Source organism: Talpa occidentalis, unplaced genomic scaffold, assembly GCF_014898055.3.
Source record: "Talpa occidentalis isolate TD23 unplaced genomic scaffold, MPIMG_talOcc4v2.1 talOcc4.6, whole genome shotgun sequence".
Lineage (NCBI taxonomy): Eukaryota > Metazoa > Chordata > Mammalia > Eulipotyphla > Talpidae > Talpa > Talpa occidentalis.
Window position 1 is genome coordinate 20,836,037 of NW_023604972.1, and position 22,495 is coordinate 20,858,531.

General features: G+C 46.1%; 1 protein-coding gene and 1 long non-coding RNA gene across 4 annotated transcripts in view; one reads left to right on the plus strand and one right to left on the minus strand.

Moving 5' to 3' along the window:
- Positions 1-22,495, plus strand: part of TBC1D1 (TBC1 domain family member 1) — a 193,676-nt gene that overhangs the window by 154,348 nt on the left and 16,833 nt on the right. For all 3 annotated transcript variants that reach the window (XM_037529597.2, XM_037529598.2, XM_037529599.2), the window contains 5 exons: positions 811-996; positions 6,888-7,049; positions 12,843-13,001; positions 19,558-19,802; positions 21,319-21,478. In XM_037529597.2, the coding sequence (XP_037385494.1) occupies positions 811-996; positions 6,888-7,049; positions 12,843-13,001; positions 19,558-19,802; positions 21,319-21,478 (912 nt within the window). The remainder of the gene's footprint in view (positions 1-810; positions 997-6,887; positions 7,050-12,842; positions 13,002-19,557; positions 19,803-21,318; positions 21,479-22,495) is intronic.
- Positions 3,258-11,421, minus strand: LOC119260622 (uncharacterized). The gene is made up of 4 exons (XR_005128769.1): positions 11,107-11,421; positions 8,734-8,841; positions 5,619-5,711; positions 3,258-3,423 (listed from the first exon to the last, which is right to left on the minus strand). It is a non-coding gene; the product is annotated as an uncharacterized LOC119260622 (long non-coding RNA).

Genomic DNA, 22,495 nt, shown 5'->3' on the forward strand with positions numbered 1-22,495 from the left:
GTTAAGAAAAGTACAAATTCATGAAATGTAAAGAGATTCCAAGTGGAAAGTAGAGGCTTAAAACTTGACATCACTAGGAACCCTTAGAGGGATGTCAATGGGGGAGCATGGGCATCCAAGCCAGGCAGACCCAGGTGAGGGTCTCAACATATATGCTTGTTCTGGGCAAGCCACTTGGCTTCTCTGAGCCTTAGTTTCATCTTCAGACTGCTACCTTCCTTCTGGAGTTGTCGAGATTAGATGCGGCTGTCTAGAATAAATGCCTGGCACAGTGCCCAGCTCTTGGTAAAGGATTTGTTAATGGTCCCTGTTATAATTGGCTATAAAGCATATTTTAATCTTCTCTCCAAGTGCCTGGCCTCATAACACACTGGCTTGAAATGCACATAAGAGCTAGACTGGCTCGACCACTTCTAGCTCACTGACCTTGGGCCAGCTGCTTCAATTCCCATTTGCTTTCCTTTAAAACTGAATGGTACAGTCCCCGTGTCTTAGGATGGCTGAGTGTTAAATAAGTTCATGGGCATAAAGGCCTCAGAATAGTCTGACACATAGTAAGTACATAAACTCAGAAGATCAAAACATACCCCAAAAAGTAGGTTCCTGAAAACATTTCCTCAGCTGCTGCAACTGTTGCTCACCATTTGATGTATAATTTGCAACTCAGATGTGGTTTATTCCAGTGCATATTACAACGAGAATTTTGAATTTGGTGATACCATCATGTAATATTTGAACAAGAAGGCTTTTCTGATTTGACACTGTTTAAAATATAATTTTAAAAAATGACTCCTGGAATTGCTTTTCCAGATTATTCAGAGCTGGGAGAGCTCCCTCCGAGATCGCCTCTAGAACCAGTTTGTGAAGATGGACCTTTTGGCCCGGTACCGGAGGAAAAGAAAAGGACTTCACGCGAGCTTCGTGAGCTGTGGAGAAAGGCCATTCTCCAGCAGATACTGCTCCTCAGAATGGAGAAGGAAAATCAGAAGCTACAAGGTCGGTTTGCCATTTCTCATATAAGCAATTCTGATATTTTTATCTTGGATCTGGAATGAATCACTTCAGACATAAAACTTGAAAAAAAAAAAGGCAGCTTCTCTGTTAAAGCATATATGTTTACCTTTTCAAAATAATCTGTTTACCCTTTCAGAGTGGACACTATTTGCTTTCTAGGGATCTAATGAAAACCTCACCAATTGTTTTCATTAGTCCTTATAAAGTCATTTTTAGCATATTGTCTAGAGCTTTCTAAGGTACCTCCTTCAAATGTAAGCTTTCATTTCCTGAACTGTATTTTTGTTTTGTTTTTTCTCTCTGCCCCTGCTTTGTCCCCACCCATTGTCTGTACCTGGGTATTAATATGAACTGATCCTGTGTAAATTATTAAAATTCATAGCCCCACTCTGTGCATTTTTATTTTTATTTTTTTTAAAGATTGATGTATTTGTGCATACAAGACCTGGGGTACAGGCCAGGGGTGTGAGGGGGGTGAGAGGATTCACCAGAGACAGAGTGGGGAACAGAACAGGCGGATTGACTCAAATACATCGTTGAGGGGAGCACTGGGTGAGACAGGCGAGGTCTGCTGCACCATGTGGGTAGCTCCTTGGCTGGGGGATTGAACTCGTGCTACAGAGGCTGCAGATTGCTTCATAGGTTGCATCTTAACCCTTTGTGCCACCAGGGAGGCCCATTCTCTGTGCATTTTTAGTGAGGGTGCAGATAACCTGTAAAACAGGACTCAGTGTCAACATTAGCTGGGCTCTACCTGTACTGAGAACAAGTATCTGCATTCAGATGCTCTGCCCTGAGCTCTGCCCCCTTTGGTAACAAGGATCTGCATTGACATCAAGATGTTTTAGGTATAGAGGCCTCATTTAATCATGCTGATTACCTCGGGAGGCTGGTATTAGCCTAAGGAGGAAACCAAGGCGCAGAGAAGCCAAGAAACTTGCCCATGGTCATATCAGTATCTAAATAAGACATGAACTTTGAAAGTTTAGATTTTGTTCATTTCCTGTTTCCATCCTATCATTTGAACTAATAAAAACTATTTTCAAAGTACTGAGCATCTGTGTGTGTACCCTGAGTGGTAAAGTGGTAAGAGCATGGACCGAGCTGGGCAGAGCTGCCTAGATGTAAGATGATGAGTGTTTTGCTCCGAAGTCGGGGCGCACCTTCCTGCAGAAAGCTGTGCAGGTGGTTCAGGCATGCCCCCTGCCCAGAGCAGTTTTGCCAATAGAGTACTTTTCACCAAACGTCCTCATTGATTCTAAACCCTCACCTTTTATCTTGATGTTTGTATAGAACTAAAGGTATGAAAACTCCAAATCTGCTGAATAAGGTTTATAGTTCAACTAAGTATGTCAGCTTTGACCAAAAACAGGAAGTTAAATAGGGAGTAAGAAGGTCCTTTGATATAAAAGCAGTCGACACTGGGAATAGCTGCTGTGGATGGACTGAGCTCCCTAGCACACGGCCTCAGAGCTGAGGGATGCTGGGGGTGCTGTGGAGGGGGATGCATATGTCTCCTCCTGCTTTATATTTACATGTTTTTGGTGTGTTTTTGAAGGCAATTCTGAAAGCAGGTATCTAAAGGAGATGTGACAGCGATGGCATCTGTGAGCCTGTCATTAGCTGAATGACAGTTTTGAAGCACAGCACTTAAATCCATTTATGTGTTGACTGGACTTAGCAAGTCAGTTATAGTCGGATGTAGGTCATAAGCCTCGTAAACCTGAGTGCCTCGCCTGGCTAATCTTGCAGATGACAGCCGTGGCAAATGTGGGCACAGCTGTAAAGTAGGGATCAAGGCTTCTTGGGAGGAATGGAGACTGTAATTGATGAGACAAGCCCAGCTTGCCACAAAAGCAAAGCCTGTGTGAAGCTGTACAACTGATGACTACAGTCTAGAGTGAGCAGGGAGAGCTTCCTATGTTACCTGCAACGCCTTACCTAGTATTGCATTAAGTTCACCTGCCCTCGCCCGCATCTTTCTATTTCACCTGTCAGTGTTCAGTTCTGCACAGGCTTTCGTTTTTACTGTCTGAAATCATTTCTCTATTTAGCCCTGTAAGCCTTATCATGTTTGTTTACCTTTGTGGTAAAAACACAATAAGCTGACTGTACATAATATAGAACGCATCATCAATGTATATGGTACCTGTGTTGCTGAGAAAAGAATAATCAATAAGAGCCTAATCATGAATTGCCTAAAAATATTTAGTAAGTTTTGTTGGGGTGAGATGGAGGACAGAACTTTTTCGTTTTATTGTAGAAGCAAGGTTTGACAAGAACAAACCAGGGATGTGCACTATGTATTAAGGAGAGTCACTCTACTGCATTTCCCCCAATTGCTTTATAAAGAAATGTTAAAACTGGGAGTGACTGATGATCACGGGTTCAGGCTGACTTGCATGTTGCCTGGGAAAGAAATTAAAGAACATGTATCAGGAGGGTCTTGCTATGCGTAAGTCAGTTTTGTGACTTTGAAATATGTGGATCAAATCTCACTGCTTTTCTGGAATTACCACATCTGAGAAAGCACCAAACCATATCATCTAAATTTACGTCACTCTATGGTAGACCATTGGAAACGGAATTGTGCTTTCCCCAAAGTTAAAGAGCAAAATCCCAGTGGTGCTGGACCTAAAATGCACTGCCTCTGTCCCGAATCAGCAGGCCTTTCCTCTGCCCCCTCTTATTAAGCAAAGATGTGAGCAGCAAAATGCAGGATGGTGGGATGTAGCTCAGGACGGTCACGCGTGTTGGTCAGCAGGTGACTGGTTGTTGAAATGATTCATCATGATGCCTCATTTCATGATGAACTACAAAGATTAAAATGTTACAGATACTCCATCTGCATAATGTGATAACTCATTGAATTTTGAGTTGTCATTGAAGATATTTGAATTTTAAAAAGGTTTTCCCCTGGTTAAACAAATGCTGCATGATGGTTGTAAAAAATATTAAACATTGAGTGCAGTTTTTCTAAAATCTCTACAAGTTTGGGGGTCATTTAATTAGCCCCCCGGTCACTCAGCCCTCTTTTTCTAAACTTTCATAAGAGATAGTAGCGGTTGGGTGAGGGCATTTGTTAGTGGAGCAGAGTTGGGGTGGTCATGCATAAACCCCCCATGCCATGGGCTGGCTTGTCAGCTTGAACATCAGTCCAAAGGCCATGGCAGCTCTTTCATCCATGTTACATGGTGATACATGTTCTAGATGACTCTTGCAAAGGTACATTTGGCCTCATTTGGCTCCAGATACCCCCAAATGTCCACTGAATACTGGGAGTAAAGTTAAGCCTTACAAATATCTGTGGTGTCTCAACATCTTCAACTAAACTTTCACCTTTGTGTATGCTGGTTTATTAAATATTGAGATAAAGATTTCTGTAAAACTACTATTAAAATAGTGCACGTAATGCTGTGAACAGCTTGGTCTTGTATTGGAAGTTTTGACCATGGAGCCCTGGCTTTTGTTGGAGGTGTGCACCAGTGCCTGGGTTGATGAGACATTTGGGGGCCGCTGATTTTTGCCAGTATTGTCAGGAGACTGAAACAGCAGGATGCTGCGCAGGCTGACAGCAGAAAGCTTGGAACAAGCCTTTCCAGCTGAATCTTTTGGCCAGATATTTCTGTACTGTTGACCTCAGAGCAGGATGCCCATGTTGCTCATGGGCTGTTTGGTGTAGCCAGACGTGCTCGCAGCAGAATTTGCTGCCAGAGAAATGTGCATTGGCATGGAGAGCCCAGTGCTGCTTGCAGTCACTGTTGAGCAAGAGTAGTGCTGAACCCGAGTTGCCACAGGGGCTGACTCAACTCTCAGGACATGTACAGTGTGTTGTGTTAGCCAAAAAAATCTGGGGTTGATGTAAAAAAAATCCTGTAGGTATAGGGGATTTTTTGATGGGATCTTGGAAATGATTTCTTCAAAGAAAGAAGGAAAAGAATAAAGGTGGTAGATGGAGAATCACAAAAGTAGGGAGGCAGTGTGAGGCCTGGAGGCACTCAGTCATCTGCCAGCTGCTAAGTAACACAAGCTGGTTGTCTCTGAGCTTGTGTTTCTGCACCCACAGGAGGAGGCTTGGGTGAGGGATCTCTTCAGTCTTTCAGTGCCATCTTCAGAGTATTTGTACTAGAAGGCAGTGATTGGGGGTCAGTGGAGTAGACAATTCATGCATCCAATAAGCAAGGTCTTACCATCAGGTTGCCATTAGCCAACTGAGTGAGCACTAGCTCAGTGTCTAATGTGGAAAATGACAGTTGCTTATTTTAGGTTTTTAGTGCGTTATGTGTAAAGGAACCTTTTGTCCCCTCTATTATTTGTCTTTCTATTTTTGATAATTTGTGGAGCACTTGCAGATATTTTATAGATGTTTAGTATATTTCAACTCACTTAATCCTCACCAGAGCACTTAATGAAGTGGCTGTAATTTTCATTTAAAAAGTAATAGGAAATCGAGTTCAGATGCATAGCAGTTAAGCCTGAGGCTTTCCATGCTGCCCCTAGCACTGGGTCCTGGGCAGAGTAAAGAGTCTGCTCAAGCTTGGACTCCTGAATAAAATGGGGGTGCGGTGGGGAGTCAGACTCACGGGAGGTGTGCACAGACTTACCAATGTCTGCAGGACTAAGATCCAAGTGATGCCAATAAGCTGAACAACTTAGATGAAATGGACAAACTTCTTGAACCATGCAAATTACCAAAACTGAAAGGAAGAGAAAGAAAAGAAAATCCAAATTTATAGATCAGGTTTGGTTTGAAACCATCTCACACAAAGAAAACTCTAGACCCAGATAGCTCCTCTGGATTCTAGCAAATATTTAAGGACCCTAATGGACACTGCCTAGTCCTGGAAAGACAGTCTAGTTAACAACGCCGGCAAGACCCCAGCTGGTGGAGAAGGGGTAGGGGTCCAGGCTACCTCTGCCTCCTGCTCTGGCACCTGGGGTTGCTGTTCAGCGCTGGGTACCTCAGTTTTTTCATCCAAAACCATGCCTTGGAGTATCATCAAGATTAAAAATTACTATGAAGTATTTAAGACACCGAATATTATAAAGAATTTGTCAGCTGCGCAGAAGCCAGTATTAACTTATACTTAGCTACATACCTTAACTGCTCTTCTAATAAATTCATTATCTGGATCAGAGACATGGTGTGGGATGATTCTGGGACTGATAATTCACTGCCACTATGTATAAATAGAAATTGGTGGTTTTAGGTGGGAGTGAGGTTGTCAGTTTTAATCTTTCTTAGAATCATTAATTAAAGGTTTTCCTTTATTTTTCTCACCCCCCACCACCACTTTAGTAATTTTGGTATAGTTTTTAATGCAGTGTTAAGCTGAATAATATTGGTGGGGAGAAATTGCTGTTTTCATATGTTTGAGAAGTTGCCAGAAGGAGATGGAGATTTACTGTGTTCAACTCCAGGAAGCAGAAATGTGAGCAGTTTAGAAGCGACCTAAAGGGACTTGGCTCTGAGAAGGAAGGAATGTGCTTGTCCCCTAGTTTCAATGAAAAAGTATTTTGAGCTCTCTCCATGCCAGCCACTAGAAATTCTAACATGTAACTCCTGCCCTTGAGATATTAATGATTTCATTGGGTGGCAGTAGAGATGGAAAGAATTGGATAGATGGGGGATCCATTTTAGCAGCAGAGCCAACAAGACCCAGGTAGAGAAAGGGTCAGAGAAATCAGGAGACCTCTTAGGTTTTCTAGCTTTTTCCAGGACAAAGCAAGTGGGGTGGGGCAGTAACTGGGCTGTTAAGCTGCCTGAAACTGCTGGACACCTTAGTGGTGGAGGTGGGCACCCCCTTGCTGTGGAGAGAAGACTTGTGGCTCTAGTGCCCACTTCTAACATGCTCTCACGTGATCTGTTCCAGCTTCTGAAAATGATTTGCTGAATAAACGTCTAAAGCTTGACTATGAAGAAATCACTCCTTGTCTTAAAGAAGTGACTACAGTGTGGGAGAAGATGCTCAGCACTCCAGGAAGATCAAAAATCAAGTTTGACATGGAAAAAATGCATTCAGCTGTTGGGCAAGGTAAGCTTTATTGGGAATCAGGCCAGTTGGCCTCACTCTTCATTGATGATAGGGGAGGAGAAATAGGGAATAAAAGAAAAATGAAGTCCAGTTTTAGTGGCCCTCTCTCTCCTATTTAGCATGTCTGTTTTCAGGTATCTTAGTTAATGGATGTGTGTTTCATCACCTTTCATTATCCCTCTTAATTAAATCAATTAAAATGCTCCCTCAGTCCAGGAAGCGAGAAGAAGGCAGAGGAAAACCCAAGGGCTTCGTTGCCCACAAACTGGGCAATGATCTGATGATCTACTCTGAGTTAAATTGAAACTGAAAAATGAATAGCATGGTGCTTCCTGGGAACTCTCGGGAGACAAGTCAGCACAGACGTCAGATAGGCAGCACAGGGCTGATCACAGCCCACTCGCTTGCCAAGTGGCCTCAGGCTAATGCCTTCCCCTCTGTGAGCCCCAGGGTCCACATGTGTGAGGGGCGGGGGCCGACAGTGACTGTCAGAGGGGCAGCTGGGCTGATGTCCAGGGCACTCTGTGCTGGCCACAGTGCTGAAAGACCCCTGGAAAGGGCAGCACCTGCTAATTAAGTGTGGTCTGAACTATTCTGGCCCAAGTGAGTACAGAACTTGAGACTAAGCATTTGGAAACTTCCAGCAATGTGACAGAGTGAGCCTAATTTTTATAAAATGTGAACTTTCATTTCATCAGTCTTTTTTTCTCATTTCACTTTTCTACTTAATTCATTTTTTAATTTTTTTTAAAGATTTGTTTATTTATGCATACAAGAGCTGGGGTACAGGCGAGAGATGCGGGGGGTAAGAGGATTCGCCAGAGACAGAGTGGGGAAAAGAACAGGCACACTGACTAAAATACACTGCTGAGGGGAACAGCAGGCGAGACGGGAGAGGTCTGCTATGCCATGTGGGTTTCTCTCTGGCCGGCCGGGGATCGAACTCGTGCTGCGGAGGCTGTGGATTGCTTCATAGTGTGGTGCTTAACCCCTTGAGCCACCAGGGAGGCCTGCTACTTATTTCATTTTTACTATATTTTATGAAAGTACTCGTCTTTAGTGGATTGGGAAATTAAAGAAAAAAAAGCTGGCTTTTTACTGTGAATAGCTTGAGAAGGAACATTTTAGAGCTTAACTTGGGTGATTAGTGTTCATTTTAACCAACTGTTCTTTTAAAATATATATTAATGTCTTCTCTCAAGCTTTCTGAGTCTAATTTGATTTTGGTGGTACTGAGTTTTGGGTGATTTAGTCATGAATAACCAGATGTTTAGAGTAAAGATTGCAAATACATTTAAATCGATGGTTTTCTCCTGACTGTACTATTCAGTGGAAGATGTTCCACATACATTATTCATATCCAGGAGAGTAGGTAGAGCAAAGCAGTTTTTTTATAGGCTGTTGGGCTTTATTTAAGCCTTTATCTGAGTTTTGACAGCATCACTTTTAGTAATCATAGTAGTTATTGCTGCTTAGGACTTTCCTCTTTCTGTGGGTGAGTGAGGAAAGTCAGGCTCAGAGCAAGCTGAGTGCTGGACCAGGCCTCAAAGCTGGCTTGCACCTGTGTGGTTGAGCTGCGCCTGGGCGGTGCGGCACTCAGAGACTGGAAACGCGGTGGGTGGTGAGGGCTCAGCCTCCGAATTGACCGGCAGCACCCAGTGTGACCTTTGGGGGGTGTTCTCACCTCCGCCTGGCTGGTGGAGTGAGAGGCGTGGGCCACATAAAGGATCGCTTCTCAAGGCTTGGTGCCCGTGGTACCAAGGCTGACCTTGTACCAGTGAACTCCAGGTAGCTGTTTTGAAAAAAGAGAAAGCAGAGAAGGAACAGGTGGATACTTTTCCTTTTACAGTAAGTAAAGCACATGTGACAGCTGTCCCACATGTTTGAGCTGCTTAGAAGCCTGGTTCCTGCATGTTAGTTTTCATCATGCATTTTACTGGGGTACTGATAGAAAAGCTAAAGGCATCTGAAACCTGTGTAGGGAGATTGGGAAAGATGACTGAATAGCTCACAGCCTGAGATGAGCCAAGGCTGACCCATGCACCATGCACTCCCACCCTGCAATTGCCACATCACTTTCTGAAGAAATTTTGTGTGTCTGACTGTAAAATGGACTTTGTCAATTAATTCAGCTGCTTTCAGCATGTAAGGTATGACTCCAATCAAATGACCACACTTCATCTCATAGATCAAAGTACAAAATGAGATTAAATTGGAATCTACTTTCAGGTGGAGGCCAAGTCACTTTAGAGCCCTTGAAAGAGAGCCCATCCTGGGTGGGTCATGTGGCCTCTCCTCCTGCTGACATAAAAGCCCCTGAGTGACGGGAATGAAAGGGTTTACAAACTTCCCAAGTTAAAATTGGACCAGCGTAGCAGGAAGAGGGTGTCAGCTTGCGAGAGGAATAATTCTGTGTCATTTCAAACGATTCCATTTAGTTTATATTTAAATTATTTCTCTTAAGTTCTCAAAGTCAGACTTCATAGCCAGAGAAGGCTTGAATGGGCTTGAAGAGGTCGTATGAGCAGTTGCTCCAGGCACCTAGTCAGCTTACCTCAGACCCAGGTTTGCCATTTATAGAAACTTATTCTAGAAATTAATCAGTCAGTAATGTAACGCAGCAGGAAGAATGCTTATTGTGACATTGTTTAACAACCAGCAAAACAAAACAGAACCAAAAAGCCCCGGCCATGTGATCATCCCATGTCATAGTCCTTGAAAGTGACACAGTAGGTCTGTGTTTGCTGATGTAAACGTGTTTGAGATAACTTGTGAAATGGAAAAAAAGACTGCATGTGCTCAGTTGTATGTTGCTGTGTGCATATATGTACAAAACACCTATGACAAGTTTCACAGATATTGGGGTGATGGGCCGTGTGACCCTATGTCCACTACATGTCTAGTTGTGAGTGACCTTTCACTTTCTTCTTTATGCCTTTTGTATTTCCAGGTTTGTTTTTTTTAATTAAACAGTGAGCATATATATTACTTTTAAAGTTCATAAAAATAGAAAAGTGTGTATATTTGGGGATGGGGTGGGTTGGACCTCCTGTCACTCCCCCCAGCTTTCTGATCAAGTGCAAGCAAAACAAGCCTGGGAAAGGGTATTCCAGATGATTCTTAGCAAAAATATCGGCTCTGATGTGACTAAGTCTTTGTTTTCAAATCACAAAAATCTAAGCTTTCTCTTGAACAACAGAGTATGTGGTACTGTCCAATGACACAGCCAGTCTTCTTTTCCTCTGAAAAACAAAGTTCTGATAAGATAACATGAATGATTTAGTAATAAAAGGAAATTGGTCATCTCTTAACTTGGGAAAATTTCCCAGCTCGAAAAAAATACATTGTGAAAAGTCCCACAGTAAATCACTTAATATTCTGACTGTTTTTCAGGCCGTATTTACTTTTGATCAGGGCTTGAATATCAGGGGTGTGTGTGTGTAGGCTGAGCAGGAATAGTCAAGAGGGAAAGAAGGAATAGCATCATAAAGTAAGGCAGGTGGCAGGTTGGATTCATTTCCTGTTGCTGATGTAATAAATTGCCACAGAACTGGTGGCTGAAACAACAGGAATCTTGCTGTCATGATTCTGGAAGCCAAGAGCCTGGCACGGCATCTGCAGGCTGTGAGGCTCCACAGCTCCTGGTGGCTGTCAGCGTTCCCTGACTCAGGCCATGTCCAGTGTCTGGTCCACAGCCACACGGCCTCCTCCTCCATCTTCTCACCCATGAGTCTCTTATAAAGGCACTTGTCATTGGATATAGGGCCCACCTGGATAATCCAGCATGATGCTCTCATTTCAAGATCTTAAAATTGTATCTTCAAAACCCTTTTTTCCAAATAAGGTAACATTCATAGGTTCCAGGGATTAAGATGTGGACATATCTCCTGGGAACCAGATTAGGACATGGACTTATTTTTTGGGGGCCACCATTCAACCCCCTCCACGGGGTCATCAGATTAATGCTGAGACAAATATTTAGAGAAGGCATAGGGTGTGGTGACAGTTAAGAGTGCCCTGTAATTCTCCCACAGTATAAGGACAAAAATGACCATACCTTGTGGATTTTCAGGAGATGGCTGAGGGATGCTTTCTGTGTGGATCTGATACTAAGTGAAATAAACTGCCAGCTGGTTCACATCCACAAGTGGTTATTTTATTATTGCCAAGTAGGAGCATCAAATACTTTCTCCACTGCCCATCTGCGCAGCGGTCTGCCTGACAGAGCGACAGGCGGACACCAGGGGACAGCGGCAGCACTTTCCCTGGGCCACCCCCATCCATTGCTGTGGGTTAAGGACCAGTTCTCTGCAGCCTGTTTCCTCATCTTTACTGTGAGGATGGACACAGTATTTTACTCGGCTGCTGTGAGGATGATGTAAAGAGCCCAGAATCTGACAGTGGCTGTGACCTCACAGCAAGAACTGGCTGCTGCTGTTTGCCAGGGCAGAGTCTCAGCGATGACCAGGGGAGGTAGAAAACTGTCGCCAGGAGGCTTTCTGAGGGGCAGGGAAGTGTGGAGAAAGGTCCCATTTTTTCCTCAATGGAAAGAAAGATGAGTCCCCAACTCAGAGGATCCTTATCTCCCAAGAGAACACCTATCAGAGAGGACAGAGATGTGAACTCTGACCCTGCAGGTCTCTCTTACTGACCTAGAACTCATTTTTTTCTAATGAAGTCTGCCCTGAATAACATCATTGACTTTAGAACTTTTCATAGTTTTAGGTATTTTAAATCACTCAATTTTTAAAGATTTATTTATGCATACAAGAATTGGGGTAAAGGCCAGAGGTGTTGGGGGGTGAGAGGATTCACCAGAGACAGAGTGGGGAGCAGAACAGGCAGATCTACTGAAATACACTGCTGAGGGCAGCAGCGGGCGAGTCAGGAGAGGTCTGCTGAGCCATATGGGTTGCTCTCTGGCCAGCCAGGAATCAAACTCGTGCTGCAGAGGCTGCGGATTGCTTCACAGTGTGTTGCTTAACCCCTTGCGCCACCAGGGAGGCCCCAATATTGGATAATCTTCCAAGGAAAGTTTCATTTCATTAAATACTCCCTGTGACATGTTTATGCTGACAGTCCCCTGGCCAGCCTCTGGTTCCTTCCTTCAGCCCACCCTTGAAGAACGATGTCCAATGTTCCAGAATCTCAGTTTTGATCAGACTACCCTCCCCCCAGCTCAAAAACAGTCCATAGTTCCCTAGAACTACCCAATAAAGTGCAGGTTTCTTGCTTCAATTTTGCCTCTAAGGCCCTTCAGCCTGACCCTCACTGCCTCCTCCCCGCATGCGCCCTGAGCCAAGCCGGGAGCCTCATGGTGCCCTTACGCTGACCCGCTTCCCTCCTTTCCCCAAGGGGAGGCGCTGGGGAGGGGGTCCTGTGCTGCCTTGATCTTTTACTTGATGCACCTCACTTCGGTTCTGTCCCTTTCATAGGTCATGTTTTACGCTGTAGATTTCTGTGCTTGGTCTTTTCTCCCCAGAACGCAGAGAGGGGTTCATGTCATTTACTTTATCCTGGACAGTCACCCAGTCTGAGCAGTAAACGTGTGGAAGGTGAAAGGGCAGTGGGAGGGTGTCGGGGGAGTGAGAGAAGATTAGAAGGTGTGCAGGAAGGAAGGGAGGAAGCAAATACACACAATTCTGGGTGCGTGCTTCCTTTCCATTCCTAGTTTGCTAATTCATAATGAAACAAGAATTCAAATCATTGGAATAAAGCTGCTCATTTTCATTACTAAGTTGTATTCTGTGCATTAAGTCTGTTTTCTGCCTCTCCTCCCCCCGCCCTTTGAAGGTGTGCCACGTCATCACCGGGGTGAAATCTGGAAATTCCTCGCCGAGCAATACCACCTTAAACACCAGTTTCCCAGTAAACAGCAGCCAAAAGATACACCATACAAAGAACTCTTAAAACAGCTCACCTCCCAGCAGCACGCGATTCTCATAGACCTGGGTAAGTCTGCAGTGGATTTGGCAGGACAATGGGAGTCTCACTCACTTGAAAAATCGGAATCGACTGTCCAAATTACTTAGTGATCTGCCTGTAGCTTTAGCAATCAAAATTTACTGCTGGGACTTTCAATTAAAACAAGCCCTGCAGTAACCACACGTCTTCCTCAAGTACATAAAAATGTCCTTTCACTGGGCGGCTGCTGAGCACAGAGACGGCCAGTCACGGAGGCTCCGGTCCTGACTGGTTCAGGGCAGTAACTTGTATACTGTTAGGAGGCTTTGTAGTTAACCAATAGAACATCCTGGAAAACATAAATGTGAGAACCAAAGCTTGGTTTAATTACAGGAACCACCCCCTCATCTTTATGGCATAAAAACAGGATTTTATTAGAAAAATTATGCACAGCAGTTTGTGTCTGCGCCCCAGGCAGTTTTATTGGGAAAGTCGTTGGCATCTTGTCTCCTGAAAAGTTTTAAAACCGTAAGATGGAAAAAATGTATTGGATATGTTTGCAGTTGTCGAACCTAGGGAGTTAGGATGTGTTTATGATGTACAAAAGAGCCCTCTGACTTGTCAGTGGCGGCATGTGTGATGGAGGTGAGGTGCCTCCTCTCTGCCTGCTCCCATCACATCTCTGCTAGTGAGAGGGGGGCAGGCCTCCTGAGAACCCTTCTGACCCCCTGCTGCTTTTAGAGCCTGGCCTCTAGAAGGGACCCTGCTTCTGGAACAGCCATCCTGTCAACCGCTGTTGCTGCCACCAGGGGGCTCCCCAGAGCCCACTGGGGCTGCAGGGCCCCTAGTGCCTCAGCCCACAGCAGCCACAAAGGCAGGGAAGACAGTTCCCTGTAATTTGAGGTGTAAGCTGGGTCAGGCAGTATCAGATCTTTCTATCCACCACACAGACTGTCATGGTGAATTTTCACAAATGTTACTCTTTAGATGTGGACTTGAAGTTTGTCTCTGAGAAACTGTCCCTGACGAGCCTCTTCTCCCGCCTTAGGCCTGATGAGGTCCCTCTGCTGAGCCTTTCTGTACCACCTCACCCCCCCCACCTATCATGGTTATTGTTATTACTGTCGTTGTTATTTAAAGCCAGCACTTTGCCAAATGGTGTGAGAAGTTATTTTAACTACTATCTTCAATCCTCAAAACACTTATCAGATAGATACTGTTCTTTCTTTCTTTGGAGTAGAGAAAATTGTGACCCAGAGGGGTTAAGGAGCTTGTTCAAAATAACAACCAGTGGGATTTGGGAGCCCCTGCTCTTTATCTCCCTCTCTTTACCTCCCCTCTCCCACAACTGTCATCCCATGGCACCAGCTTTTCATTGCCTTTCTCCCCTGTAGGGTACAGTCCCCTGTGGGCAGACCAGGGGCTATTTCACCATGTACCCCAGCTCCTAGAACCACACCTAGGGGATGCTCAGTCTTTTCAGATGTTTAATATCAGGCACTTCATTAGCACCCCAATCTTGGGTGAACCTCCTAATATCCCTGGAAGATTGGCCCCTTGTCCTTTTTAAGAATTGGGGAAACTGAGGCACAGTCATGTGTGCTGACCTGGGTCATGCAGTGACCTGATGGGACCTGAACCCTCTGCGGCTCTGCTCTATAGTGAGGCCCCACCTTCCCTGCGGCCCTCTGAGCCAGGGGTCCCACGTGTCCCTATGGCAGTGGTGTCTGGGCAAAGGGTGGTGTGGACCTGCTGTGATTACACCTTGGGGGCAAAGTGTGAGGTCTGGGCTGGGCCCCATTTGGCCCACTGACCCCATGTACAGCAGTTTTGCAAATTGGCAGTAGCTATGTTTGCTAATGTGATGAGTAACAGAAAAAATGACATCATGTTCCTATCATGTGAAATGAAGTGATAAATAAATTTGGAGTAGGAGGTTGAAAGGGAGGGAGTACAGACAGTTTCTCCCCGCCCTCCCCAGATGGGAGGAGGGGAAGGGAATGCGTTTTCTCCTCCTTGATTCAAATGATCTTTTCTCCTGATTTTCCTTCCTAGCCCTCATCCATCCACAGGCAGGTGGGCCCTCTGTCTCCGAGTGTTGCTCAGATGAACCCGTTTTTTGCTGGAGGAGGAGAGATAGGAGGGGGCAGAGCAGCACAGGGGCCTCGGGCCTCTCCCCGGGAGCTGTGTCTGCCATGGGCACGGCTCGGGTGGTCTCTTCCACCCAGGGGCTGCGGGCAGTCTTTCCTCCAGTAGGCACATGGTCTGTGTGAGTCGAGCCACAAGCTTCTCTCCGTAACAGGCAGGCCCAGGCTGCATGCACACCTTCTCTGACCTGCCCAGCTCTCCCCGCTTCCGTACCCACAAAGGCCAGCTATAGCCCCCCTTCCTGACAATGCTGTCCTCTCTCCAGGTCACTTCTTTCCCAGTCAGGTCTGGCCTCCATTTTGGATACCCTCTGAATACTCTCCCAAGGCCTAAAAGAGCCTCTGCTTCCAGCAATACATTTCCCAAGAAGCTTCCATGCACCTCTCCAGTCTTTGTCCAGGGCCATATGGGGATCAGCCTTCTCTCCCCATCTGAGCTGGGAAATCTCTCCCCATTTGGCTCAGAGTTGGCAATGGACTCGGGTGCCTGCTTGCCAGGCTCTGCTCTATCAGATTCAGGGGTGCCTTCATCAGAAGTTCCTCCAAACCTAGCCCATTGCTTCCCCTTTACTTCTCACCAAGAGGTACATTTGCCACATTAGTTGTTTAGTCTCCACTTTGTCTTTATTTAGTCCGCACTGGGATAACTCAAGGGCCAATAAAGGTGTGTAGTGCTGAGCAAAGACAAGTCAGTATTTCAGTTTTTCTTAACAAGTGACATCCACATCTTGGCCAAACAGAATGTTGGTTGGTTGGATATATTTTGGGGGTTTATGGGTTTTTCTTTTCCTACTTCTTGCTTAGCTTTCCGGAATTAGATGTTGGGCTAATCAACTTTTTGTAAGATGTTTTCCTCCAAGGAGTAAGGATAATAGACTTTGTAGTTAGCCAGTATTTTATAGTTTCTGACACACATTTTCTGTCTTTGTCGGATCTCAACTTTACACAACCCTGTACAAAATTTGGCACACGCTGTTCCATTTAGAGGTGAGGAATGAGTTCCAGGGAGCTTGAGTGCCTTGCTCAAGTTACAGGCTCCTCAGTGGCAGAAAGTCCTTAGAATCTAAATCTTAGTCTCAATCATCTCCTTGCTGGGACGCAGTGCTGTTTCTTCCTTGGCCATGCTCGTGCCTTACCAACAGCTCTCCTTCTGCTAGCGAGGTGGAGTAGTGCTCCTTCAGGATTGACTGCACCCAGCCAGGAGGAAACAGCTTCTCTGAGTTAGCGGATGATACTCAGCAAATCATTCTTGAGACCTTAGTTCATGAACCTGCCCCACCCTGTATGCTGTTCCAGCTCCTTCCATTCGTGCAGCCCTTGGGTGATGTGACATTCTTCCTCTCTCCTCCTGGTAGACAACATGCATTTCCCTGCCTGTCACTGGAGCTCCTGCTCTGGTCCCAGCCACACTGAAGGCTGCCAGTGGCACTGAGCAGCTCTCTGGGGCCCCCTCAGACACCATGTCATCCCCTCATGTTCTGCCACCCATGCTGCTCCTCTCTGGCACCCAGTGAGGCACCTCCAGCCATCAGAGCTTCCACTGGTGAGGCTGTCTGACCTCTCCTGTGCTGGGAGGGGTTCTGGCTGAACCCCCACATTGAATACTTATGTTTTATTGGTCTGCGTTTCATGGACACTAACTAGTGGCATGGCTTATATGCCCTGCAGAGGTCTGGTGAAATTTTTGGTGACCAGAGTAGCATTTTTGTTAAAAGATTTATTTATTTATGCATATAAGTACTGGGGTACAGGCCAGAGGTGTGGGGGGTGAGAAGATTCACCAGAGAGTGGGGAACAGAACAGGCAGATTGACTGAAATACACCGCTGAGGGGAGCAGCGGGCGAGTCAGGAGAGGTCTGTTATGCCATGTGGGTAGTTCCCTGGCTGGGGATTGAACTCATGCTGCAGTGGCTGCAGAAAGCTTCATAGGTTGCGTCTTAACCTCTTGCACCACCAGGGAGGCCCCAGAGTAGCATTTTTTTGATGGATGGATTCCCAGCAGGGAAAGCATGTATGCAAAGACATTGGCATCAAGAATCTAGTGTGGGAGCTTCCAACTAAACATATTTTAACCAAAGTTATAAAACCTGGTCTTCAAAAGAAAAGGATCTATAATCTAAGCGCAACAAGAGAGTTTTCTCCTTGCTTTTTTCAAATCTGTAAAAGATGAAGAGCGGAAGAGCACGGATTCAAAATGAGGCATCGACTGAGAGTAGTTAAGATGGCTAAATATAGAGAGCAGAGGAGAGTTTTCCCTTTCCCTTCCCTTTTTTGATAGCTTGCCTCTCTCGGCCTCGACACAGATGTGAGGTTGTAAGCCCCAGGGTCGATAGGGCTGTTGTTAGCAGCAGATGGTGCAGGTGGCCAGCTCCACTTTCTGTTTCATCTTTGCGTTGAAGACACTAAAAAGCAGTGATTGCTGAGGAAAGGAAAGTGCTTAGAATCTGTCATACATCAGTCCTGTTACATAACACACCTGTCTGTCCAGGGAGGGGCTTTGCTTTGTGGAGGTCAGTTCAACGCTTGTGCCCACAGTTATACACATCATTCCAGAGGGTCTGCCACTGTCTCTGGTGTTAATAAATCACTTCATGAAACCACGTTTATGTGATCATTTTAAATAAGTTCTCTAACCTCAGCACGCTATGACTGAATGTGGATGGCACAAGGAGAACTCAACGTGGGCTGTGACTTCGTGTTCTTTCATGGAGTCTGAACTCGTCCTGTGAACTCATCCGAGCCAGTCAGTGGTGTGCTGGCAAATGTTTAACACCCAACTCCCCCAGCCCCTTGAAAGAAGCCTGATGTGAGCATTTGCAGATTGCCGTGGTGTAAATACTCCCACCTTGGCTGATTTTAAGCTACTAACTTGGTGTCACTGATCGCAGAACTGGGCAGAGATGTGCACAGTCGGAGCCAGGAAGAGCCAGTTCCAGCAGTCACTGGATTCAGCCCAATGTTTCCTAAAATAATCTGTGTATAGAGAAGTTCTCCCTTCTTAATACCCTCCTCCCCTGACACACACACCATTCAGTGGCGATTCCACAGATTCTTCTTGAGCACCTGGTGCATTCGAGGAAGCATGCGTGCTGGTAGGAAAGACGGACACCTAACAACTGATGGCCAAATTATTTAAATCGTGAAAAATCATTCAAAGGATATTTTTCCTTTAATCTCATTTCAAATTCTGCTGAGAGCTAAATGGGCTAATTTAAGAATCTCTTAGGATCACGACTCCCCGTCCAGGAAGGAGCCTGGAAGCTTGCTGGGTTGTAGGGTCACCTTTTCCTAGAGCAAGTGAAGAAGCAAAAGCAGGGAGCTTAAAGACCACCATCAGAGGGCTGGTGAGTCAGGGTAATGAATGCCCTGGAGTAGAGGCTGAAGCTGGCAGGGAGGGTGAGGAGGTGAGTGTGCAGAGCTCCAATGGGGGGCTGTTGGTTGCTTTCTAGCAGTGGGGTGACCTGTGCAGGGTGTGTTAGGCAGGATTTACTGGGGGAAAGGCAGAGTAAGCTGGAAAGTGGTAAGAGGAATATTGCCATCCTCTTCCATCAAGTTCAGGTGCACTCACCTGTACTGTCTGCATGCTTTCTCTCAGGCTGAGGAGTAACAGTACGTGAGTGTATCCCCTCCCCTTGCTGAGAACAAATAATTAAGGTGGACAGAGCTCTTCTGGCCTAGATGTACTATCTGCCTTTGCTGATCTGGGTGAGACCAGAACCTCACCTAGTCCCAAGCTGGGCCCTTGCTGCCAGCGACTGGACTCTAGATGTTTCTTAATCAGGCACTTTTCTGCTCCCCGTAACCACACTTTCCCATCAAGCACATTCCAGAAGAAGGTAAGAGAGGTCTGACAGGTATCAGCCACAAAAGCTGCCAGCTTTTTGTGAAAATAATCAGAATGTCAAGTTTTTTATTCTTCCTTCTCTGGAAAGTAATTGTTTTGTATAAAAGAAAACACCAGCTGCTCCTCCTCTGTTACTAAGTGCCGCCCAGGTTGTGCTGTGCAGAAGCATGCGTGTGGCGGGATGTTTGCAGGCAGATGTGTGTGGTGTGGGAAGGCTGACCGGGTGCACCTGAGGCCCGGGGCCCCAGGCAGATGGTCCTGAAAGGGTGGTGGAGAAGGTGTGACTGCCTGCTCCTCTCCATGGAGCGATATTTCAAGGATGAGTTTTCTGTTCTAGACGGATCCTGTGGATAATGGGGTATCAGAGGGAGTTCTGATTTCTTTCACCTGAGCCACCACAGAAAACGTGAATAATTGCTGACTTGGAATTTTGAACTTGGGTCCAACAAGGATCGAGCAGCTTCCGTGTTTACAGAGCCGAGGTGTAGCGTTGGTGACTGACTTCTGACATGATCCTTCTAAAAATCTGTTGCTTTAGCCTGAAGCACACTGGATTGCTGGCCCAATAGGTTTTCATTTTTTAGTAACAACTAGTGTGTCTTATCTTCACAGGGCGGACCTTCCCCACACATCCATACTTCTCTGCCCAGTTGGGAGCTGGACAGCTGTCACTTTACAACATTTTGAAGGCCTACTCGCTTCTGGATCAGGAAGTGGGATATTGCCAAGGCCTCAGCTTTGTAGCAGGCATTTTGCTACTTCATATGGGCGAGGAAGAGGCGTTTCACATGCTCAAGTTTCTGATGTTTGACATGGGACTGCGGAAACAGTATCGGCCGGACATGATTATTTTACAGGTAGGGAGCGTTCCTTGTGTCTTTGACAGAGACCAAAGCTAAAATGTTTACAGTCCAGGCCTAGAGAACTTCTTTAACCTCAGTTAACCTTGTAAAAGCTGTCATTGCTGAGAATTTACTCTGCTCTAGGCATTACATTAATTATTTCTCAGGTACTTATCTCTCCAATCCTCAGGAAGATATATTATCGGCTCGATTTATAGATGGGAAAACTGAGGCTCAGAGAGGTTATATAATTTGCCCAGGTCACACAGCTAGCAAGTGGCCAAGCTAGGATTTAAATCCAGGCCTGTTTGATTGCCGAACACTCCTCTTTACCCTTCATCAAACTATCTTCAGGCAACCAAATTCCTACCTCCCGTTGTATTCACTGCTTCATCTGCCAGGGGTTCCCACCTGCACCTGCTTCTTCTTCAGCCCTTGTCCTTTAGGGTTCGGCTCAAATACCACATCCCAGGAGAAGCTCTTTCTGGCCACCTTGATGTCATGTGTCCCCATGTGTGCTCCCAACTGTGTTACACATCTCATTTGCATAACACACTAATGGCCTGGAATTATCATGTTCTTATACGTCTGACTTTCCTTAGCACATCTCAGGGGCGGGGAGGAGCTGCGTCCCTAGTTCCTAGAACAGTGCTTGAGGTGAAGTAGACGCCTGTCAGCATTTGTTGGGTGAACAGATGTCAGGTCATATCATAAGAAAACCAAGCACAGCAATGCCTACCAAGTGCTGCTTGGCAGGGAGGTGGAAGAGCTCTGAATCCTGCTTCAGGAATATTCCTAGATGGTGGAGCACATGTTTATGCATTTACCACCAAGATGCTGTGATTTCAGAGCCTTAGAGGAATACTTTCCACATACGCCATCAGGTTCTCCATTTTCTCCATTTGTTAGCTTTAGTTTAGTCTTAGCTGCCATCCAAGACGGAAACTTTTGAATTTTGTATGGGCTGGTGATCTTGGTGATGACAGTCTTTTTGATACAGAAAAGCTTCAGTTGGTGTTGGAGGGAACTATGTCATCTGGCCCTAGGACACGTTATTCTCCTATTAAGTAATTTGGCAAGTCCAGAGGAAATTTATTAGGTGAACAGATATAGTAGCATCCTTCTGCAGAATCCTGCTATGCCCTAACCCATTCTTAGCAGAGAAGTTGGCTTTATATTTCTAATTCTCCTGGGTTTGAGTTTTGCTAAGATTGTGTATTAGTAAGTGAATTCATGACAAGTTTCCATGAGACATTTAGATTCTCTTAGCCAAGGAGCACAGGGGCCAATAAAAAGGAAGTGATTGGGGCCCCAGCATCGGTATGCTAGGCCCACACCTAGCTGGCTGCTCCTTCCAGCAGGTCCCTAGGAAGCCCTTGTTGGGTAGATAAGTAGCTGATCACTGGATACCATACACCATGCAGAAGGTTTAAGGTTCTGATACCTCTTCCCCTGCCCTGTGAGTGGGATAGGTCACTAATGCATATAGTGGTTGTCTAATTCTGACACGGATGCACCTGTGTCCCTGCAGATCCAGATGTACCAACTCTCACGGCTACTTCACGACTACCACAGAGACCTCTACAACCACCTGGAGGAGCACGAGATCGGCCCCAGCCTCTACGCCGCCCCCTGGTTTCTCACTGTGTTTGCCTCTCAGTTCCCCCTGGGGTTCGTGGCCAGAGTCTTTGGTAAGCATATGCACAGAACCAGTGTGGTCACGTTAGAGGAGAAACATTTCTTGTTACTCCAAGGCGATTCTTCTTTTTGTACCTGTATCTTTCGCACCATTACCTGCTAAGCTTAGTCAGGGTTGGGTGTTGTGTGACTGTCAATTCCTTGAGGTCTGATAATCACTGGACCTGCTTAGATGCCTTCAGCTTGTGCGATTTAAATCTTTAGCTCAGATTGCCTCACCACCTGGTCTCCCAAGAGCAGACATCTGTAAGCCTTGGCTGGGGCACCCGTGGCTGCTATGTTTCTCTTGAGTCATCATCCTCAATGCAGGCTCTGGCCTGTGCCGCTGTAAGCCGTGGCCTTTCAGCTACCAGCGGGCGACTTCTGGATTCCCTTTGTATCTCCTCCTCCACCTGCTCCTCTCCCTTTCTGTTCTCTGTTGCCAGGCTTGGTGTCGCCTCTGCGGGTGACAGCACCCCATCCCCACCTACCCCCAACTCCTCTCCCCAGATGTCACCGCCACCCCCACCCCTGTGCCCCCACGGCTCATATCGCTGGCTCTTTTCTATTCGAGGGGACGGTCTCTATCTCAGTTGTATAGGTGTTCAGTGCAGAGTCTCCAGGCCCCCGGGGGCGGAACGGGGGCAGCATCTCCTGGATGCCGGGAGTGAGCACACCTGGGCTCTGTCAGCTCGGTATCATTTTCCCTACTTCAAAATGAAAAGACAGTTTGAACAGTTCAGGTTCTTTATTGTATTTTTTAAAACATTTATTTATGCATACAAGAACTGGGGTACAGGCCAGAGGTGTGGGGGGTGAGAGCTTTCGCCAGAGACAGAGTGGGGAACAGAACAGGCGGGTTGACTGAAATACACTGCTGAGGGGAGCAGCAGGTGAGACAGGAGAGGTCTGCTGCGCCATGTGGGTAACTCCCTGGCTGGGGATTGAACTCGTGCCGCAATGGCTGGCAATAGCTTGACGGCACTGAGACTTTAATAACCCCTATGCCACCAGGGAGGCCCTAAAATACA